The sequence below is a fragment of the Phlebotomus argentipes genome, unplaced genomic scaffold, assembly GCF_947086385.1.
Source record: "Phlebotomus argentipes unplaced genomic scaffold, Phlebotomus argentipes genome assembly contig_8, whole genome shotgun sequence".
NCBI classification, from domain to species: domain Eukaryota; kingdom Metazoa; phylum Arthropoda; class Insecta; order Diptera; family Psychodidae; genus Phlebotomus; species Phlebotomus argentipes.
In genome coordinates this window covers 309,456-331,247 of record NW_026776151.1, presented here as the reverse complement: position 1 = coordinate 331,247, position 21,792 = coordinate 309,456, and the positions used below count along the sequence as shown (strand labels likewise).

General features: G+C 38.2%; 1 protein-coding gene across 3 annotated transcripts; it reads right to left on the bottom strand.

Annotated features, from left to right (window-relative positions):
* Positions 1–109: 109 nt before the first annotated feature.
* On the bottom strand, positions 110–21,786 carry LOC132261547 (actin-binding LIM protein 1). Of its 3 annotated transcripts, XM_059760402.1 has the most exons (12): positions 21,538–21,737; positions 9,225–9,535; positions 8,744–9,054; positions 7,314–7,677; positions 7,015–7,077; positions 5,217–5,737; positions 4,563–4,736; positions 3,871–4,013; positions 3,632–3,720; positions 1,755–1,821; positions 962–1,203; positions 110–874 (listed from the first exon to the last, which is right to left on the bottom strand). In XM_059760402.1, exons 1-12 carry the CDS (start codon positions 21,539–21,541, stop codon positions 761–763), a joined length of 2,403 nt encoding a protein of 800 aa, XP_059616385.1. In that variant the 5' UTR covers positions 21,542–21,737; the 3' UTR covers positions 110–760. The 3 variants fall into 3 exon arrangements, with proteins under 3 accessions (XP_059616385.1, XP_059616393.1, XP_059616403.1); XM_059760410.1 differs by lacking the exon at positions 7,015–7,077; XM_059760420.1 differs by lacking the exons at positions 110–874; positions 3,632–3,720 and having other exon boundaries at positions 1,088–1,203; positions 21,538–21,786.
* Positions 21,787–21,792: the final 6 nt, after the last annotated feature.

Here is a 21,792-nt window from a genome sequence, read left to right as displayed (position 1 = left end):
TAAGTAAAAGTTTTTTTTTACTCATCGTTCCTCCAATATAGAAATATATAGATTTTTTCTTCTTCTCTCTTCTTCTTCTTTCACCATTTTTCCGCCACTCTTATTTTCCTCATCATCATCATCATCAATATAATAATCAAATAGAATATATAGCTTTTTTCTATATACCAATTTTAACACGATTTAAGATTATCTTCAATGCCTATAATTTCTCGTCTCTGTTTTTTTTCTCTCAGTTTATTAGCAAAGTTGTGTGAAGTTGTATTTTTTATTTATTTACCTATTTCACTATGTCATTTGCAGTGGAATTTCGTCATAACAACATCTCACTGGGTCACACACTGTTATAAAATTCCACTGCTCAAGATTGGTAAGATTATTGGTAAAAAAAGAGGAAATTTTTCCTTCATTGATCGCCTATTAAAAAGTGGATTGAAAAATTTGAATTTTCCTAAATATTTTCACCACGCTCTGCACCTTCTTTTTCTTCACTTCCCCAACAACACACAAATGATGCTGCAACATTTATGGCGCGCGCACATTTAGTACAGAGAAGCCTAAAGACATCTTTTTTTGCTTATCTTAAGCCTTATTCCAGAGCTCTTTTCCTGCACGACTTCTAAATGCATATTTCTCTCTCTTTCTATCTCTTGTCAATGGCCAAAAAAGCTCATCTCTCCAATTATATGTAAATATAGCTTTTAAGTGTGTGTTTGTGTGTGTGTTGAAGTATTTTTCTCGTGTGAGTTTTTTCAAAGCCTTAGAATAGACGACATCGCCTCTTCAGCTCATTCCTACGCCACTGAGGTAGTCGATAGAACTCCGCTCGAGTACACTGTAGTATTGCTTCAAATTCCACGTCAGACAGATGACGCTAAACGACCGAATCGTTGTGTTAATTGAATTAGCATCGAATTGCAATTGATCAAATGAGAAACAACATTGTGCGCCACTCGCTCACCTCCAGATTGCATCGATCCACATCCGCTGGCAGACGATAGTTGGTGATAAGTAGCAGATGGTAAGGATAGATCTTGGCCGGCTCGTGGACTAGCATGGAGTGCGCCATGTTCGGCAGACTGCGACGAATGAGGCCCGGCTGTGGATGATGGTAGGCAATGCCGCCGGAATATGTGCTCGACACTGGCAATTCGGCGGCCATCAGAGCTCGACGATCGCCCTCAGTTATTGAGTCCACAGAAACTGTGCAAAACCCCCAATTAAAGGACGCTCTAAAATCCCTCCCAAACACTTCCGCAGCCAAAGAGGAAAGTCACAAGTGTAAATCGAATTCCCTTTATCAATCATCATGACCGTCATGGCGGCCTTCTCCTCCTGACGAGATTCTCGCTGTTAGCATTACTTGACGACAGAGGCAGCACTGAGCGGAGCGGTGCAGTGCATTGCCGATAGGAACAGTGACAGTACTAAGTACTAAAAACCGAACGTTTTCCAAGTCAAATTACGAAAAAAATCAAATTAATTTTGCCCAATATGACCGTTAGAGGGCAGCAAAGTTATCATTTCCTTTTCCAGCAGAGAAACGATCTTCTATCGTTAAAATGAATCTTTTCGCATAGAAAAAAGACCGAACTTTAGTTGACCAAGTTTGAAAAGCATTTAGAAGTTTTTCGACTCTTACTTTCACGAGTTCGAATCCAATCTGAGGCAAATTTTTTTTCTCCATATTTTCTCTTTTAAACCCACAAGTGACTTTCCCCTTTGTTCACAACAGACAATTTTACAACACTCACCATCTGATTTGCCACAACTAAACTCCGTGCTGTGTGTCTTGTCGCCAAGACCGCCAAAGGAGAAATCCTACGGAAGAGTTCAGTAAAATGTGTCGCAATATTTATTTGCCCAATTTATTCAGCGAGAGCAGATAAAAAGTGAAGCATTCATTCACTCTCAGAACTGTTCTACTAAATTGCTGAACACTTTACATTAGCAATTTTCTACAGAAGCACACTAATTATTTCTGCATAAACACAAATGAAGAAATGCGCTTTCATGTATGAAAACAAAGTGCAAAAACGAAAGAAGAAGAAATGTGCACCAAACCAGAAAGGAAACAATCTTGATCACGGATGAATGGGGGAAGAAAAGTGGAAATCATGCAAAATAGTTGTGCATTTATGAACGCATGAGAAGATTAAAAAGATCACTAAGAAAAAATCATATCAAGAGATGCTAAAATGCTCAAAATCCAAATAAAATCTATTGAATTACGAAAGCAAAGGCTGAAAAGTGCAACAGAAGCTCACTTTCTCACAACGTTCTCTCATTTACTTTCATCTTCATGTCTGGACAACTAAACACAGTCTAACGAAAAACATCTTAACACAGATAAGAAAAGAACAGAGAGAAATCATGGTAAAAATTTGGTGAGAAACTGAAAGAAAAATTAAAAATCAGGAAGTTTATACACAGTGAAAGCTTACAGGAGCGCCCTGGCCGGAACCAGTCGTTGTAGCAGAACTGAATGTATGCGAACGGGCAGCCAAGCCGTACCCAGGTTTAGGGATTTGTCTCAAGGAACTCACCACTTCAGTGTGAGATGCAACAGATTGTCAGTCACACAATTGTCCGCAAATTGTGTGTCACACAGAGAGATTATTAGTTGATGCAGTTTTCAAGTGTGAGGCATTAAAGAAATATTAATGAATTAGTATGATTTTCTGTTTTTTTTTTAGTTCAGAGAATAAAACCTAAAGCTATGCGCAAATTCATATAAAATCGAGGGTTGCTCAAGTTGAAGAATGGACGGGAATGACAGGAATGGATGAAATTCTTGATAAAATAAAACATCAAAAACCCAAGGAATATTCGGAATATGTTGTAAATATTCCGTTTTCCAGTCAGAATAAAGGATTTTCTCCTATACTCGTTTGGAAAACTACTAAAATCGCATTTTCATGCCATTTTCCATCCATTTTCATACATTTACATTTGACTTTTTAATAACTTTCAAAGTTTTTTTTATAGTATTTGCAACATTTAGAATAGTTTCAAGTCCCAAAATAAACATAAAAGCGTTAAAAAGAATTTAGTAGTCAAAAGTTAGTGAAAGAAAAACAATTCCGAGCATCAGAATAAATTCTTGGAGAAATTGAGGGAAAAATGACGATTACAAAGGAATAAAATGAAGGAAAATACACGAAAAAGCAAAGACAAGTGAAAAAAAATCACAACTGAAGGAGAATCGAACCCGCGATACTTCACGATCTTGTGCTAAATTCTCTTATATGGAATTTCTTCATATCTCTCTAAGTAGACGATTGCGAAGACACAATTTCTAGTTAGTTTTTGAGGGAAAGAATATTTCGAAAAATAGATGGGAATAGAAAGGAATGGATTGTGGAATATTATGGAATTTTTACGAATGGAAACCACTTGAGTAACCCTTGTTAAAAATGGATTCTTTCTTTCTTTCTTTCTTTTCAACAGAAGAAGTCAAACAGAGTATCGACACACCACTAGCCATGATTCTAATTCTCTTTCTTTCTCATTAAGATGTTTTTCTTCAATGTGTGTTAGTTTTTCTTTCCAAGCCAGTCGAAGTGATAGTGAAACTCAATCAATCAATCATTTTTTCTTTGCCTTTCCAACCAGTTTCTTTTTGACTTACAGAACTGTAACCATTTCGCATTGATGCCGGTAGGGTTGATGTTTTGAAACCATATCCTGGCTTTGGCGGTGATCGATACGAGTGTATCGCTAGAGTTTATCAATTGATATCAAAAACTTTATCGTCTCTCTCTCATTGTTTCAAACTAATTACTAGATATTCTAATATGTATCTTTTCAATGTAATTGGAAAACAAGTTTTTGAACAAAATCCACTTGTAAATTCATCTCTCAACTTACCATTGTAACTTGGTGCGCTGCCAATTGCACGGCCAACTGAGCCACGGTAACTCGTACTTCGATCAAATGTCGTTTCATCATCGTAAAACGGTCGAGGATGATCCAGATTCCTCGATGGTGAAGCACCAACTGGGGATTCATATCTAACACCAGAGAAATACATCAATTAGCAATCAATTTCATACAGAAATTTCCGTGAAATAATTGAGCAATTCCCAACAAAACTGAGGACTGTTAAAGATCAGTCATATTTTTCCCTAAATTGTTTTTTTAAATTATTTTTCTCAATTTCACTGAATTTTTAATTGCGATTTCAAACTGTTTTTTTCTGCACACAAGAAAATACGTCTTTATTCATATTCTAAGGACATTCTTTCGGCTGATAGATGTCTCTGCTGGCGTCCTTGTATTTTGCATGGATTTGACAGCTGTCATTTGGCCACGCTGGCCAGCTGACAAGTGCTTCTGATGGTATTTTTTGGTTTATCACGAATAATAAATGATCTTATCAAGCTTTTCTACTGCATTTTGCGCCAAAAGAAAGCTTTTTCAATTATCTACGCATATTTCAAAGATCAAGTCTTGACAGAAACCGCTTTGTAGTGTTAAAAAGATCACTTGTGTTATTTGAAATAACACATTCGTCTAACATTGCTCAGTTTGAGTGGGAATTGATCGGAAAATCGCATCACCTCAATTTATAGAGTGGCTCTTTGGAAGCTGACGGAGTCCTGGAAGCATTCCTCGGATCCAAGTGCTGCTGCTTCCACTTTGTATGTCTAGCGTGTTCCTTTAGGTCCTTGAGAATCACAGCCCCCATCCCAGAATTCATCTTGGCCAGCTCCTCCTCCTCCTTCTTCAAACGCCTGTTAATAGAACAGGAAATTATGTTAGACTTCCAATGCTTCAATCGCTCTTCAATAACAAAACAATTCGCATTACGCAATAACACTCGGAAATTTACAAAAACTGACCAAAGTCAGCACTTTCAGCATGATAAAACCTATGTGAAATCTTATCAAACCACCCAAAGTTATACAGCGTGTGAGATATGAGTCTCTTGATGACCTTTAGAAGAATCATAATGTCGCGAACACTTTTCAAATCCACTCATTGAAGTGTATTTTATTCGATGAGTTAACATTTTCCCAAGACTTTGATGTATTTGTGTGTCTTAGAGAAAAAGTCACTCTCTTAAAATGCAGACAAAATTGAGCACAAACATCCAATAAATATTCCCAAAGCGCCTACACAGAAGAAATGCCATTCAACCACTCAAAACACTGTGCGAAACATGTTTTAATTCCACAAATAGCACGCGAATTGATTGAAAAATCTGCACTCACTCCGCTTTGCTGTTCACCGCCGCCGTTGCGTCGGTTTCGTCCTCATCATCAGACACCGGAACGCCCTTGTAGGAGTCCGAGTAGCGACGCCTTCGCTCCGGGTCTGTGTAAGGATATGGCGGCGCTGGGAAATCGTCCCTCTCAATCTTCGGCTTCTCACCCGGCGGCGGTTTCTTGGCGCCCGGATAGTGTGACAACTCAATCGGCTCCTCATTGTTCATCGCTGGACTCTTGGGACGCGGCGTTTCCGTTCTGATGGAATCCACGAGCACCTTCATGGCACTCTTGTTGCGCGAATGCGGCCTGGACGACGGCATACTGATCGTGCCGCCGCTGGCCGAGTGTGGCCGATGGAAGTGCGGCGACACGGGCGTCTTATCGTACGGATCAATGGGCTTCTTGAGATAGTGCGGCTCATCCGTTAAATAGCTGTACGTGTAGATCCGCGAGATATCTTCATACCCATAACCATGCCGACCGTATTCGCGCAACATCAGTCCCGGACTTATTGTGCGATGATACTGAAATGAGACAAAAGTCACATAAGTATTCGTCTGATTATCTCTTTTGGCAAGAAAAAACATGCACAGAACATTTAATTATTATCAACAACACAGAAAAATACAGTAAAAAGAGAAAAAAACATCCTTGGCAAACACAAACTCAGATCAAATTTGATGGTGTCTTTCCTTTGGGTTTCTGTTCTTTGCGCTACAATTTAGGGGAAAATGGGGCGCAGCACTGACTGGAAAATGCTAGTTTATCATTGTGAAGATTAACAATCGTCAACTTTTAAACAAGAGGCAAGTCACAAGGAGATTTTTGAGAAAACTTAATGTTCTCTAATTAAATAATCAATTATTTGAGTAAAATAATCAAAAAATAATTATTTTCCTAAGTAAAATTGAAAAATAATCAATATCTGAATTAAATATAATAAAAAAAAGTTATTATTTTCAATCAGAATATTCTGAATATTCACAATTTTTCAATTATATTCAAATTTTGATTAAATATTCAGGAAATAATCAAAAAATAATCAAAATTTGATCAATAATAACCAATAATCAAAAAAATTATTGATGGGCTTAACTTGCGAGTGACTGTTCTCTTGCTTTTAAAGTTCTGTGAGTGATTTTCCACCGTTTTCTCTTTATCACAACTGTAAAAATCCCATCCAGAATGTTGTTCGCATTCTTTGTTTAATGATCCGCATTGATCATTCTAACGTCAGCACAATCTTCCTTCTTATTGACATTTCTATGTCGCGATAAGAGGATGTGCAGAGCCTCGAATGCTTCTAGTTTTTTATTACCCATGCAGTAATTTGAGTTTGAGGTCAATTCTGGAATTGATTTGATTGACTGACCAAATTCGCCCAAAAGATTCTCCATTGTAAGTCGAATTCCCTATTGAATCAAGTCCTGCCCAATTGGTATCCCTGGAGAACTTAAGGCGCAAATGCCACTGTCATGGCGACCTTCTCCTCCTGATGAGATTCTCGCTGTATTATTTGACACGGAGAAATGCACGATTCAGTCAGTCGTGTCATGATTGCGGAGCAGTGCTTGATTAATAAGCTTGAAGGAGGGAAAATCTTCCGAAACGTTGTAAGAAAATAAATCAAGTGCTTAAGAAAATCGTCAATTCTGTCTTTTGAATCAAATCCAATTCTAGATTAAAGCTATAATATATGAAATAATCGTCGTGATCGACGGAATCCCGTGGTCAGCGCTGCCCCACTTTTCCCTACAGAGATGACAGAGTGTAAGGAGAAAAAGGCTGTCTTCATACTAACCTTCCTGCTCGTGTACGGAGTGTTAAAAAGTGAGCCACTTGGCGTACGTGAACCAATAGAGTACTGAAAGTAAAATAAAGAAAAAAAAACACAACACACAAAAATGCAAAACATATTAAAACATGCTGATAGCAAAATTATAATTAAATTGATAAAATATATATTTCTTGGTAAAGAGATAAAATGAAAGTTGAAAAGCATCATTATAAAATGCCACAACATCGAGAACAAAGAGTAAAAACTGATAAAATTCTGTCTTTCTAGCTCAACAAAGTGGACAATATTGTTATTTTTCTTACCTGCAATTCGCTCATTGCACTTGTGCTCATGCGATCACACTCCGTGTCGGTGAAGTGACCATTTGTGCCGTTGAGGACAGTTCCCACGTCAGCTCCTGGGCCAGGACCGCAGCGCGGATGCCAAATGGCGCTGCCCTGCAAGTACATCTCCTCGCCATCCCCAAACGGATCGCCACACTTTGTGCACCTGGCGCACGTGGGATGGAAGTGATGATTGTCTCCGGCCTGCAACACTTTGCCACTGATGTAGCGATTGCAGTAGGCACACTTGACGCCGAAAGACTTCTGGTAGCACTTCTCGCAGTACGGCACCGAATCCTTGCCCATGTACTCCCCGTTTAGCACTGCGCTGCAACTTTTACACCTGCCAAGGGAAGGAAAAACGCAGAGATTCATTAGAACATGAGGGAGATTTCTGGGTCACACACATTCAATCATCGTGTTTGCTCTGTTGTTGCTAAAGCAGCCTCTCTTCTCAAATGGTATTTATCATTCAAATTCCATCGCAATAAATAATAAATTCAATTATTAGCAGAGTCAATAGAGTGAAAAGAGGCCCGAATGAATGGAGAGAGAGAGTCTATAGAACCAAGATACAGGAGTAAAACAACAGAAAGTTTACCGAAATAGACATGAAAGAGAACAAACTGATAAAGGAGGCAATTTCTTCTCCAAACACTGAATAAATACTGAATCACACACACACTGTTCAGCCAAACTCATGTGCGAAATTCGTAATTAGCAGAGTTTCAGCACAGAATTCCAGACTTAATTCTCACGAGTGAATCGAAAAGTATCAAAGACGATTTTTGATTGAACTTATCAACACTTATCGATACGAATTGCATGCCAATTTCCTTTTTCAACCCAATTTTAAGGAAAAAATAGTCAAAATCGAAAGTTTATGGACGAATTAATCAAAATCAATTCTATTTCTCCGTTAAAATAGTGTAAAAAAAAGAAAATTGCACGCAAATCCTGTCGATAAGTGTCGATAATTGTCGATCATTTTGTAAGTTATTGATCTGTTTCTATTATTTAAGAAATTTCGAGATTTCTATCTTACAGAGCAACAAAAAGAAATCTAATTTATCGAAAAAACACGATTTTTCAAAAAAATATTGTCCAAAACGCCTCTTTTTCAGTATTTCTCTGAAATTTAGATAGATTTTTGAAAAAGAATAATATTTAGCATATTTTTTTCAATTTCTTCAATAGAAAAATTTAAGAAAAAGTACATTTACAGTGTGAAAAGTCGTCAAAATCTATTTAAATCGACTTTTCAGTCAAAATTCCAGTAAAAAAGCAATAATATCAACCAGAATATTCACAAATTAATTAGAATAGATCGATATTAAAAGCTTTTTGGGGTAAATTTCGCAGTGATTTTAACTCTGAAGTCTCAGTCTCAACCACTGTTGGATCCTCACCTGAAGCACCACACGTGCCATTGGCGATCGAGCGCAATCAGCGCCTGGCCCTCCTTCAGCTGATCCCCGCAGCCGGCGCACTCGTTGGGATCGTAGTCCGTGGAGTTGTTCACGCGCCGCGGCACTTCCTGCTGCTGACTGGCCGCGGTGGCGCGCGTGGGGCTCATGGTGATCTCCCTGGCCGCGGCGGAAGGCTGTGGCGATTGCGGCTTCTGCGACTCGGCGCGCGATTGATGCGTGGCAGTGACTTTGCTGGACGCCGGATTGGACACGCACGTCTCGCAGAGCACCTCCTTTCCCGTGTTCGTCACCTTTCGGACAATCAGCCGTGAGTAAAAGCAGGGAAAGAGAGACAATTTTTGCATAAAAAGTAACTTCATTCCACGAAAGAAAAAGCCAAAAGAAAACAAATTGCGTGGAAATTTTGCACAAATTCTTGGAATGAACAGACTCTTGAATTCAAGGAAGATTTCATAGTCACCTTGCTGCCGGACTGGAAGGACTTTTTGCAGCCGCTGCACACGAAGCACTTCTGATGATATGTCTTGCCCATCGTGGACACCACCTCGCCCTCCACGTACTGCCCGCACGCGGCGCACTTGGTGCCGTAGAGCTTCTGATAGTCTAGCGTGCAGAAGTACGCGCCATCCTTGGAGAAGAAGCCGCCAGTGGCCAGACTCTTGCTACATGTTGTGCACTGGAAGCACGTCTTGTGGAAATACTTGTCCGTCACCCGCAAAACCTCACCGGAGCACTTCTTTTGGCATTTGGCGCAGTAAATCTTTGTCTTCCCTGCGAAACACAATCGAGCAAAAATCCATCGTAAGATTATATTGTTGGGGATTATTAATTAAAGCCCAGCAAAACACGCAATTTGGAGAGTTTATGATGGACTTTAAAAATCCTCTCCTAACCCAGCGCGAACACACAATGCTAAGTCTCAAAAATTGAGCTTGAAATAGTTGATTTTTGTGCTATTATTCGCTCAAATTTTAGCTATTCGATTGATTCACTAGCGAAAGTAGCGGCGACCAGTCAATAGATGTCGCTTCATGTAAAACCATGCCGTTCCAATAATATACTTCGTGATTACAACACTCAAGTGAATTATATAAAAACCGCCATGCAAATCCCTTCAAAAGTGAGAGATTTGCAGGAAGTTGGACTTCCTGTTTCCCTGTTAAATTTTTATCAGAAAAAAGCTCAAAATTGAGCACAGCATTTGGCGAAAAAGGAGCAGAAAAATTCGGAAAATTGCTTAAAAAAAATTGATGAAAAATTAGCTTAAAAATGTGCTGTAAATTGATGTTTTTTCAACACTGTTTAATTCTATTTCAACACTTCAGCTTAACACATTTTGTTCGAGTGCTGTTCAAATTTTAGCTCAGTTAACTTAGCACTTTTTAGCTAAACTAACTGCTTTTTTTTTTAGCTATTTTGACTCGCTGGGAATTTTTATCTCAACACAGGGTGAGCAAGAAAAGTATGAGAATAATTCTAGTTAATAAAAAACACACAAAAGGAATTGAAAAGGTGATTTGCTGAAGATGAAGAACAACAGAGCAAATTACTCAGAAAACACCCAAAAGAACACTCAATTTGCCTCCCAAAAGACATAAAAATTCATACACATCGCATTGCTTGACGAGCCAAAATACACACAATAGAAGAAATTCGGTCAAATTCCTTGACATTTTCTCATATATCTTCGCCATTGTCTTCTCTCTCTCTCTTTCGCTCTGCTTTTGTTCAAATGATTTATTTTCTCCAGTCGCGCTTCTTCGTCATATTGTTGTTTATTATGTTAAATAAAGAAGGTCAAGAGTCAATAAAACTATTTCATTTTGATTGTGACTCCTTTGGTTAATTCAATACACAGAGATAATGAAATTTGAATTGGAATTTCTCATTTGCATTCAATCAACAATCATTCAAATGGTCACTCGTTCAATTTTTCTCTCTCTCTCTCGCCCAATTGAGAGAAAAACTCTCTTTTTCTCTGTTTCGTGATCTCATTAAAAATCACGTCTTTTCCTTTGCGCACTCTTTGGTAAATGTCTTCTAAAGAACCGTCCAAGAGGCGTGAGAGAAAATAAACAAGAAAGGCAATTGCAAGAAGATTTACTCGAAGAAATTCCTTCACCATTAAACCCGAAGAGAGAAACGTGTTGTCTTATTGGTTTAAAGGACAAATAAACAATTATTATTATCATCGAATATCTCGATCGACATTAATATTATTTGAATATCACTCGAGGCGACTCATGTAATTTGCAATTTCCTCAGAATCCAACACATTCCCACAGCGTGTTTGATCCATTTAGTGACCTCTTCTTCTTCCTCGCCATCGACATTCGGTTCCAGCCTTTATTTACAATCCCAGCCTGAAATGCGAGAAGAGCGCGAGATATAAAGTGCGCTCGATGTTGGCGAATGCGGAAATGAACACAAGACGCCTCAATGTCTGACTAGGAATCGATCCGTCCACTAACAAATTCGCCCTCTTCACCCCCTTTCCACCCCTCCGACACGAACGCTCTCCCTCTCCCTCTCTCTCCCTCTCTCTCTCGCCCCGGTGTCCAATATATTTCCTCGCATTCCAGCCACCTTTTCCCGCCGCACCTCCGCGACCGGGCGCAATAAAATATCGTGCAACAAATCCAGCAATGTGTGAAGGGCAGTGAGACAATGTTAAAAGCCTCTCTCTCTCTCTGCCTCTCTCTTTCTCTTTCTCTTCAGCGCCGTTCGCAATCCTCATGCAAAAGAACACGTCAGTTGAGAATGGGAATTGTTCAAAAGTCAGGGAAAGAACACAGAAAAACAGCCATTGATCCAGACAAGAGTGAAGGAAATATTCTAGAGAACAGAGAATCCAACATCAGAACATTGATATTGAAAGCTTTTCCTTCAAAATTCAAGAAATCAAGCAACAGTAGACAAATTTTTATGAATTATAGCGTAAAAACCAAGGAAAGTAATCGTCAATGGGCGGAGCGTGCGAGTGGGCGGAGCTTCTGAACAATTTATCACTGCTTTATTGGCTAATTTGACCACTGAATTGACTTTCAATGAAGATTTTGACATCTCATGGTTTGTTATTTGTTTATTTATGACTAAAATTTACGTTCTTCTCTCGCAATTACATAATTTTTCCATGTATATTTACACAAAACATAAGCATAGCGATAATTGGTGACTTTTATTAGGTGTTTAAACACTTCTTCAACTCTAATTTGACTTTTAGTTAAATTTCCATGCAAATTCCTTCAACCTTTAACTCAACAGACTCTCCAGATTATCCCCGCACTCCCCTTAATATCATTCAACAATCGCACAACTTGTTAAGTGTGTCTTTGGCTCTTTTTTTGCAAATTAGACAAACAATAACCCTTTTTCTCTCTCTCTCTCTCTCTCTCTCTGCAACTTTAATTGTTCTCTCGCCGTCAAAAACTTCTTCAAGAGACACACAAAAAACACACATGAGAAAACCTCAAACAAGAGGGGAAACCGAACAGTGGAACTTATGCACAATTGAACCTCGGGAAGTGTGCAAAAAAGTTTGCGCAATTACAGCTATTCTATTGAGAGAAAGAGAAAGAGAGAGACAAAAAGACACCCGTAACTCTGAAGATGGAGAAAATTCTGGAGAGTTTCTTTGAAGATTAAGTAATTTGCGTGATCTCTGCTGAATATTTCTCCAGTTAAATGCCTTATAAGGGAAAAAGAGACTGTCTTAATAGGAATTCCATGTCTTTTCCCCGCATTCTTTGTCGATAGAATTCAAGAAATCGCTCAAATATCTTCAGCAAAATCAACCACAGTTGATTCTCAAATAATCAACTTGTTCTTGCAATTTTCTTCTTCTACCATTTTCTGAGACAAAAAAGATCATAAGCTCGTTAAGTTCCGAAATAACTGCCTTTCAGGGGAAAATTGCAAAGACACAAAACACGAGAAAAGGAAGTTGAAAACATCCGAATGTCAAAAACCAGAAAATAAACACTGGGAAAAAGACAATTGAATTGGAACCACAATTGCATCAAATGCTCCTCTTCGGAAGTTCCCTCAACTGCGACCAAGAAGTCAAAGACACTTACAGAACGAGAGAGAGAGAAAGAAAGAGAAAGAGAAGAAATTCGAGGCATCATCGTGATCAAGTCTCATTGAAACAATACGAGAGATTGTTGAATTCTATTAACACACAGTCGCTATTGCACACAATCAGGCCTCTTTAACATCCACCCAGCGATCCATCCATCCAACTGGACTGCGCGCTAATTTGAACTGACGACTCTCGAGGTCAATTATGAACATCCTGTGTTTAGATCAAACCCAGCCCACAGACAATTTCCCTCCATCGAGCAACTCTCCTCGCTCTGCCTCTTCGCGCTCTTCGATTTTCCATCATTCTCCGCGCGACAGGCTGCCAAAACCAAATAGTCACACTGTGTCGGAAAAGCCTCAAGCACAGAGTCTGCTTGTGATTCCCGAAGGGGATGTTAATAGAGATCTTGAGGGACACAAAAACCAATGATAATGAGTAATAAGCAACAAGAAGACGAGAAGAAGACAAAACAGCTGATTTAGTGACGAAAAATTGCCAATTTTTGAGCAATTAGGGAAATTTCTGGTGCTCTTTTAAAGCATTAAAGCCAATTTATTACACTAGAACCTTTGCAAAAATTGACTACAGAAAAGTCTTCGAGTTGCGGCTGCCGCCGTCAGTCACCACAAGCTTCAGTGGGAAAAAACAGCAGAAAAATCCTGCATCTTCGACTGATTTGTCCAACAATATTTTACACAAATTTAATTATACTGATAATTAAATGATGGATTTTCGATTTGACTTAATTTGAACACCAAAATTAAGTGGAAATGCGATTTAGAAAATCTGTGCTCAGTTCTTTGTGCTCAGTTTATTCGTAGAAAAGAGTGGAATAACTCCCATAGATTTTATAAACGGAAAATATACCTAAATTAACTCATTTAGAATATTTCTGCGGAATATAGAGTGAAAAATGTATTCCAAGTGTCAAAAGTCTCCTCGTCAGAAATAATTATAGATTTTAGATGTTTAAGCGAGCATTTTTGATTTGTTTGAACCACCATATAAAAGAATTTTAGGAAGAAAACATCGCAAAAGACTTAGAAAATTAATTAAATTCCTTTTAGCAAACGACTGAGAATAAATACTTAAAGAGAAAAATAAAAATCTGTGTTAAATACAAAAATTAGGACAAGATTCTAATAGAAATTATTGATATTGAGCGATTAAAGACACTTTAAAGGTTATTCTCTACTCTCAGCTATTGATCAGGTAATTATTAACACATTTTTAAACGTAAAACCGTAAATATCCGATTAAAGCTTAAGATTAACCGCGTTTTGTCACTGCATTTCCAATATTCGCAACCCCTTTTGTATGTTCCAAAGGTGCCGATGAAGGCGCCAAATGTAAAAACGAGAACCACTCGAGAATTTCCCCCCACTTGTGTGTATTTGTGTGTGTGTTTGTGTTGAGGCCTGATAAGAAATTACCCACAAAAGTACAAGATAATAAATGTGTATTTAATTTATCATAGACCGCGAAAAAAAATTACAAATTTTGTCGCTCATTAAGATATGTTTTCTCCTTCACCAAAAGCCACTGCCGAAGCCGCGATAAAGCGCTCGATTTACTCGCTAAAACACACAGTCGAATTTGTAATACTTTTGTGGTTTTTGATTTGACCGTTTGGGCGTCATTTTGATGATTTCCCCTGAGAAACAACACACACAAGACGTGATGAAGAAGAATGAACTGTGAAAGGCACTTTGGCGACAAATTTACGATGTTTATCTTCCTCCTACGTGCCCTGCTTCCCCACGATATTTCACCAATTTTTCCTTCTCCGCCATCATTCAGCATTTAAATAAACAAACAGAGAAAGGTCGAAGCACTTGAATTGCCAAAGAAGGCTCGCGCTGTGATTGATTTCTTGACAACCTCAACTCGTCTCTTCTTCACTTCAATTTCCTTACAGTCAATAAATTTGAATGTCAATTAAAGGCGGATTTTTTCATCATCATCGTCGTCGTTGTCGACAGTCTGGCAAACGTGATTCGAAGGCATTATTAACCTTTTCATCATAGAAGAAAAGTGTTCTCAGACCATCGAAAAGGTCAAAAGCACAGGATCAATTTTGCGAGTAGAATAACACGAGTGTGCAAAAGAAGCAAGAAAGCCGCTAAAGTGTGAACATTGAGTTAAATTACAAACTTTTCTGTCTTGACTGTAACAGAAGATCTTGTTGGAGAAAAGAAAAGAACATCAACAATTATAATTTAAAATTGCTTCCACAAATTGTGCGCGCGCGGCTCTTTTAGCACCGCAACAGTTTCTCACTCAATTTCTTACTCCATCAACTTCTTGAGACAGACAGAAAAAAGCGCCCCTCATTTGGGGATCTTGAATAATTCTATGTCTTCGCTTTTCTTCACGCGCCACTTTAATATTCGACGGGTGAATGGAAAACTATGAAAAGTCGATTTATCAGTTAGTTTTCGTTTTATGAATCTTCAAAAAGGCTTTTTATTTATTCTTCCTGAACAACAATTTTGAGATTTGTATCTTATAAGACAATAGAAAAAATCTTATTTATCTAAAAAGCACAAATGGAAAAAATTGTAATGTTTTGCGAATGAAAAATGTCTCAAAAATTGCAGTCAAACGCATAAAACACCTTTTCAGAAAATAATTATAGATTTTTAAAATGATCAGAAAATGTTTTTTAGACTTTGAATGAATATTTCTCATATCTTTTAATTTTTTTGACTTGAAAACCTTAAAGAAAAATTGATTTTTCAGAACTAATCGTCTTTGAAAAGTAATATTTTCAGATTTTCCATTGATTTTGGCATATTTTAGTCAAAAATTCCAATAAATACCGATAAAATCAAATGAAATTTTAAGAAAATAATAAATACAGAACAATATTTGCACTTTAACGGACGATTTGAAGGCGTTTTGAGAGTTTTGAAGTAAATTTGGCAATTTTCACATCTTATAAACGTTAAATTTTCAACTCAATTTGACTTTTGATAGTTTTCTATGCACCCGTCGATAATATATCCAACACACAATCTGGCCAACGTATAGATTTGACCCACAATCTCTTCAGCGACACAAACACAAGAGCAACATAAGCGCAAAAGTAAGAGTTTTTCGACTCGTCAACATTATGCAAATGACTTTTGGTCATAATCTTGGTCAATTCACATCGTGAAACAGTGCGATGATGTTATAACTCGCATGAGATCATCAGCATCACTTGAATATCTCGTTCTGTTTTTATATTCCTTCTCTCTCTCTTTATATTCAGTCAGTGGGGTATTATGTCTCGAAGTTAATTAATTGGAAACCGCATCGTGTCAAGATGATTCTTAATTTATTCTTCAACGACAAAATGCCACTCAGAATATATTTTCCTTCTTCTTACTTTATCAATTCTCTGTTACATTTTTCACACGTCTTTTCTCTCTCTCTGAAACCCCGCAAAATGTCTCAATTTTAACCACAAAATTGTGTAATTCTCAGCTGATAAAACAACTTCAATTCCTTAAGGATTTCAGCTCAGTTGACAGGCAATTTGTCCTAAAATTCACCACACAAACTTCCATAATAATTCCAGCCAGTGACTAATTCGTGGCAACAAAAATAGTTCATCGTCAGTGAAATCGGTCAACAAAGTGTGTGTAAATCAATTGAGAAGAGTTGAATTAAAACCGCACACACCGTCAGTCTTTTTTTCCCTTCCATCCATTCATTTGCTCTCACATCATCATCCATTGAAAATGCCATCGCTCAACCTCTTTTCCGCCATCAAACACATCCCAAGAGATGAAAAATATTCAGTCTTTTTGACATATTTACAGCTAAACCCCAACAAGTACGCACGTTTCGCGCCTTCACACCCCCTCGAAATTTGACTGTTTTTCACCACATAAAATGCGTGCCCAATTAAACTCACTCTCTCTCGCTCTGCGTGTGATTTATTCTCCGTGAAAGTGATTTCCATGCCCAAACTAGGCATTGCGTAAAACTATATTTGCGCCAAAAAATGCCAAATGCAAGCGAAATAGTCGTGAAAACATATCGATCTTGCTCTCTTTTCTCTCTCTCTCTCTCTCTGCACCGCACCCATTTAATATTGTTAGTTTATATTTGTGAAATTGGCATTTATCATTAAATGAAAAAGAGAACAAGAAGTTCATTTCATTTCATTATCCATCATAAAGAAATATTATTATTATTATTATTATTATTATTATTACTTGTGATGCTAAAATTAAACTTCTGTTGATGATTTCATGAGATTATTTCATAACTATAAATCAGGTAGAAATTTTTCTAAACATTCTTCCTCATTTGGAAGACTGTTATTTATCTCCGAAGTGATTAAGTTTGCATTCTTCACATTGCTCAAATAAGTAGTTTAATTCCCACTAAAACTGTGGAATGTTACAGATGTGTTATAGAAGATAAAACAGTCTTAATATTCTTATTAACACACGGAAAGCTTCAAATGACGATTGTGTTTAAAATTTCACCACTTCTGTCAAGAAATTCACCATTTGTGTTACGTGCTATTCTGATTCACTCGTTGACGGATGAATTTAAAACTATGAATTGTTAATATCGCTTCAAAACTTGTCAAATTTATCTGAAAATCCCTAAAATTGTTCATTAAACTGTTAAAATTACTTTATAATAAATGCTTTTTTTAATCTTTAGGTTGATTTTATTGGTATTTATTAAAATTTTTGACTGAAATAATGACAAAGTTAACAGATACAGGCCAATTTGTACCACTTGAATGTGTTATTTTAAAACACTCTCCAGAGGTTGTTTTAATGTCTCAAAAGCAGGTTGACAGATCAGAATAATCTGTCATTGTGACTCTAATTTTCAAGCCTGAGCATGAAAAATATTTGCAATAAATTCAAACCTTCAACATTCATATTTGATCATTTAACATTCCTCACTTTCAGTGGGAATTGATCCAAAAATCCTCCGAAAACACTCCCGTCAATCGAGACTCAACTGTTCGTTCTGAATGGTTAAAAATCACTCAGTAAAATGCACATTATGGCTCTTGTATTTTGTGTACGTGCACAAGAGAGTCTCTCCGTCAAATAATAATAAATTCTGTGTGTGAACACAAAAAAATGCCACGGAGGGAAAGCTCTCTGTGTTTTTCATCCATACACAAAAAAAGAGAGACCCGTAACCACAATCATTATGACGACGTGAGGTGGAAAATACAGAAATAGAATTTTCTTCTCTCTCACTCTCTTGGCTTGTAAATCTCCACGAGATTTCTTGCACAGCTTCTCCAACTTCATCTTCCGGAATTAATTGATTACGGCGACACAGGATGAATAAAAAAGACAGAACAATTTATGCTAAAACTTCACCAACTTGCGCAACACAGAAAGAAAGAGAGTTTGTCGACATTTTGTGCGTCTTTTTCCTGACACCAAGAAATGCAAGAAGATCAGCGAATTGGGTGAGGAATTTGGGATGTCATTCTTGTGTGTCTGTATTGTGAATTCGCCACCCACATGACCTCCGGTCGCACGCACACGAATTTCCTATCTATTTGAGGGCGATTTCAGCCGCCAACGAAGACACAACACACATTCAGCCGCGGGTTTATCATGCTCAGAAAGCAGCCGAACATGAGCAATGATGTAATAGCTTAAACATCTCCATCGCGTCACGGTCAATCGTCGTCACGGCGTTTCGTGTGCGGTGAAAAACAGAAATTCAATTGAACACATTCTTATTAACTGAAAATCTCTGGCCGCCCAGGAAAGACACTTGAGATTTCTCTTCAAACACCAAATCCTTCACCGAAATTATTTTCCACATTTTAAAGAAGTTTTCCTCAATGTTAAAAAACCCCAACAGAAAGTCAGTGAACTTCCTTAATGTTGAGCAGAAAAATACTTGATGTTCTCTGAATTGAATAAATATCTCAAAACCGTACAGGTTAAAATCACGAAAGACGGATTATTGAATGGAGAAAAGATGATTAAACAGTCATTTATCTTGAGAAATAATTGGAAACATGAAATTCATCGCGTTAATTTTAATCAACATTCTTTTATTTTCCACCATCCGCACGACAGAGAGTAAAAATTCATCTCACACACAACATGTGATTAATTTTCCTCCACACATTTATTGCAAGTTGTGTGCTTGAAGAAGTATTAGGAAGATTTTGACGTGATCAAAAAGTCCAAGGTTAAAACGTGTGTCATCTAAAATTATACTTTCCTAATACACAAATTAGAAGTGAAGGAAAAAAAACTCGACAAAATTTATTGTGCTGAGAATGAAAATGCAAATGAGAACTTTTTGTGCATTTTCTCCGCACTTTGTGTGACCCTCAAAGCTTAAAACATTACATTTCGATCAACTTGTGCCACTTTCTGCATAAACATGCCAAAATTCTCATTCTCACACATCATCAAATTAATTTGTCAGTGAATTAAAATCAATTATCGCCATTGATTTGCAATTAAACGATCAGAGATTTGCGGTTTGACAGCCTTCCATGGTGTTAATATTGCATGAACTTCGTGAAAATCACACCGATTAAAGTCACTTCGACACCTTCGATCGCAAGAACAACATTAAGAAAGGGTCTGAGATGCTAAATCTATCATTCTAACTTCAAGAATTCAATCCAATTTCAGAACCAATTCCCAGTCACACTGTGTGATGTGTTACGTTAAAACATGTGTTAGGATCTTTCTGCAAAACTACACTTGTGTTAAAGTATTCATCAGCATTGAAATGCAAATGAAATTGACAATTTAACCTCTGGCGATACAATTTTTGACATGAATTAATCATAAATAACATGTGTTATTTATTATGGGAAACTGAGGAATGTTTAACGTTCAAATATGTGAAACTTTAACATTCCCCATGAATAAAGATAAACATTACTTGATATTTATGCTTAAAACAAGCTAACATAGTGTTAGAGAGCTTTGAGCGATTACACATTGTGTTATCTTTCATGCTTAATCATGATTGAATCATTTTTGCAATCCATTCCGTAGCTTCCGATCTGTCAATCTGCTTTTGACACATTAAAAGAACTTCTGGAAGCCGGTTTTAAATAACACATTAACGTCAATTATGCGACGTTCCGAAAAAGGGTAATTTTTGCATAATTTCCTGATTTCTTGCCCTCTATTGGTGCCAGAATTGGGATCACGATTAGTAGTAGAGAGAAAATAAGAGTATTTTGCACAGAATTGGTGCTTGAAACTATATTTTAACCGATTTGAACACTCAAAACCTGCTGTTAACTCTCATAACACATCTCTAACATCCCCTCACTTTTAGTGAAAATCGATGCAGGATTGTGACTGAGAATTGCGTCCTTCTCAATCGCCGGTCACTTTTCTCTCATCAGCAGAACTTACGAGCCGCCCAATTACCGACACTCCTTCACAGCTGTCCACTTGCGTGGGAGTCGTAAAGACCGAATTACAGTGTGAAATTCCACCCTGAGCGAACCTTTCGAGACAAATTGTCTTTCCCCGCCGCGCCGCTATCAATTCAATCACCCTCGTATCGGGGCTAAAATTAAAGTCTCTCCTCAGCTTGTGGATTTTCAACAAACTTGACTTGTCCGTGTGGTGTGCTTATTAGGACAATGTCTTTATCGTTTTCACCGCAACGTCTTATCGCGCTCGCTTTTTTCTTTTTCTTCTTCCACACTTTCAACGCTATTTCACTGCACAATTTTTCTTCTCCCGCGCGCCTCACAAGCACAATTAAAATGGGGGAAAAAAATCGCGATGAAGAAAGCGAGTGGCTTTTCTTGGTGCACTTGCGGATGGGTGAGAAAATGAATCATCATCTCAGGGATTTGGTGTCTTCAAGGTCCCTTCGAGGAGGTTTTCTTGTGCGCATGAATGAACGACGCTTGACAGTCTGCAATCGCCAGTCGCAGAGGCTTTTCTCCTGTGCCAGGACAATGAGGAATGTGAAGTTGCACGCGATCAGCACTGGTTTTCCGGTGAGGACAGAAAAAGCCGGGAAGGCTGCTTTTGGTGCGTCTTGAGGAGGGAAAACACACCCATTTTCTAGCCCATTCACAGTCAGAGAGAGAGAGAGAGAGACACTCAAGTGGAGCCCAATTTCACTTTCTCACGCCAGAGAGTCTTTGTGGCGCAGAGGCGGCCTTTGGGGCCTCTCTCGGGCGCCCCCAAGTCCACACAGACTCGCCGGGCGTCCGACAGTGTTGGATTTTCGATGGAAAATTATGTAATGAAGCGAAATCGCGAAGGAGTGCTTTGGAGAGCTCTAAAAGTGAGTCTCAATGTCACTTCGGCGTGTGTGTGAGAAAATTCTCCAATCCGACTGCATTTTCTTTTCTAATTCATTAGCATTCATACGCAAATTTAGCGAATAAACACCGCCTCGGGTGCGCGTTCGTGGCAAGAAGAAAAGGCAGCAAAATTTGTGGTGGAAACACACACAAAATGTCAGGAGGAAAAATCAATGGAGGAAATTCTCCTGGCGCGCCCCCAGTAAATCCTCGTAGGAGCGACTCAATCTCACTCAGTGCACTTGAGAAATTAACACAGAAAGTCAGTGTGTGAAAAATTCTGTGTGTGAGAAAAACTCCCGACCCGGCATTGTTTCGCCGTTTTTCACACCAGAAGAGAGAAGAGAAAAAAAAACCCGAAGATGGCACACGAAATTCCCATTCGGGGCGCGGACTCACCCATTTCGGAAAATTCTCAGCGACTTTTCTCCACCACGCAGACAGGAAAATGTCACACTTTAGCACTCAGCAACACCACTGGCGGACGCAGAAGACAGGTATCACTAGGATATCAGTTGAAAGGACACATTTCCACGCGAAAAAGAGACACTTTTCCTCGCAGACAAACCGCGAACGACTGGAGATCGACTTTTCTTTTCTTCTTCTTCTTCTTCTCCACCGCCGCAGCTGTCAGCCGAGCGACAGTGGCGACGC

What these genes read in the sequence shown, in the direction of transcription:
- LOC132261547 (XM_059760402.1), bottom strand. An exon ending in CCTTCCAGTCCGGCAGCAAG is followed by an intron (nt 9,055 to 9,224) that starts GTGACTATGAAA and finishes ATTGTCCGAAAG; the next exon opens with GTGACGAACACGGGAAAGGA. An exon ending in TGCGAAATGGTTACAGTTCT is followed by an intron (nt 1,822 to 3,631) that starts GTAAGTCAAAAA and finishes ACTCTTCCGTAG; the next exon opens with GATTTCTCCTTTGGCGGTCT.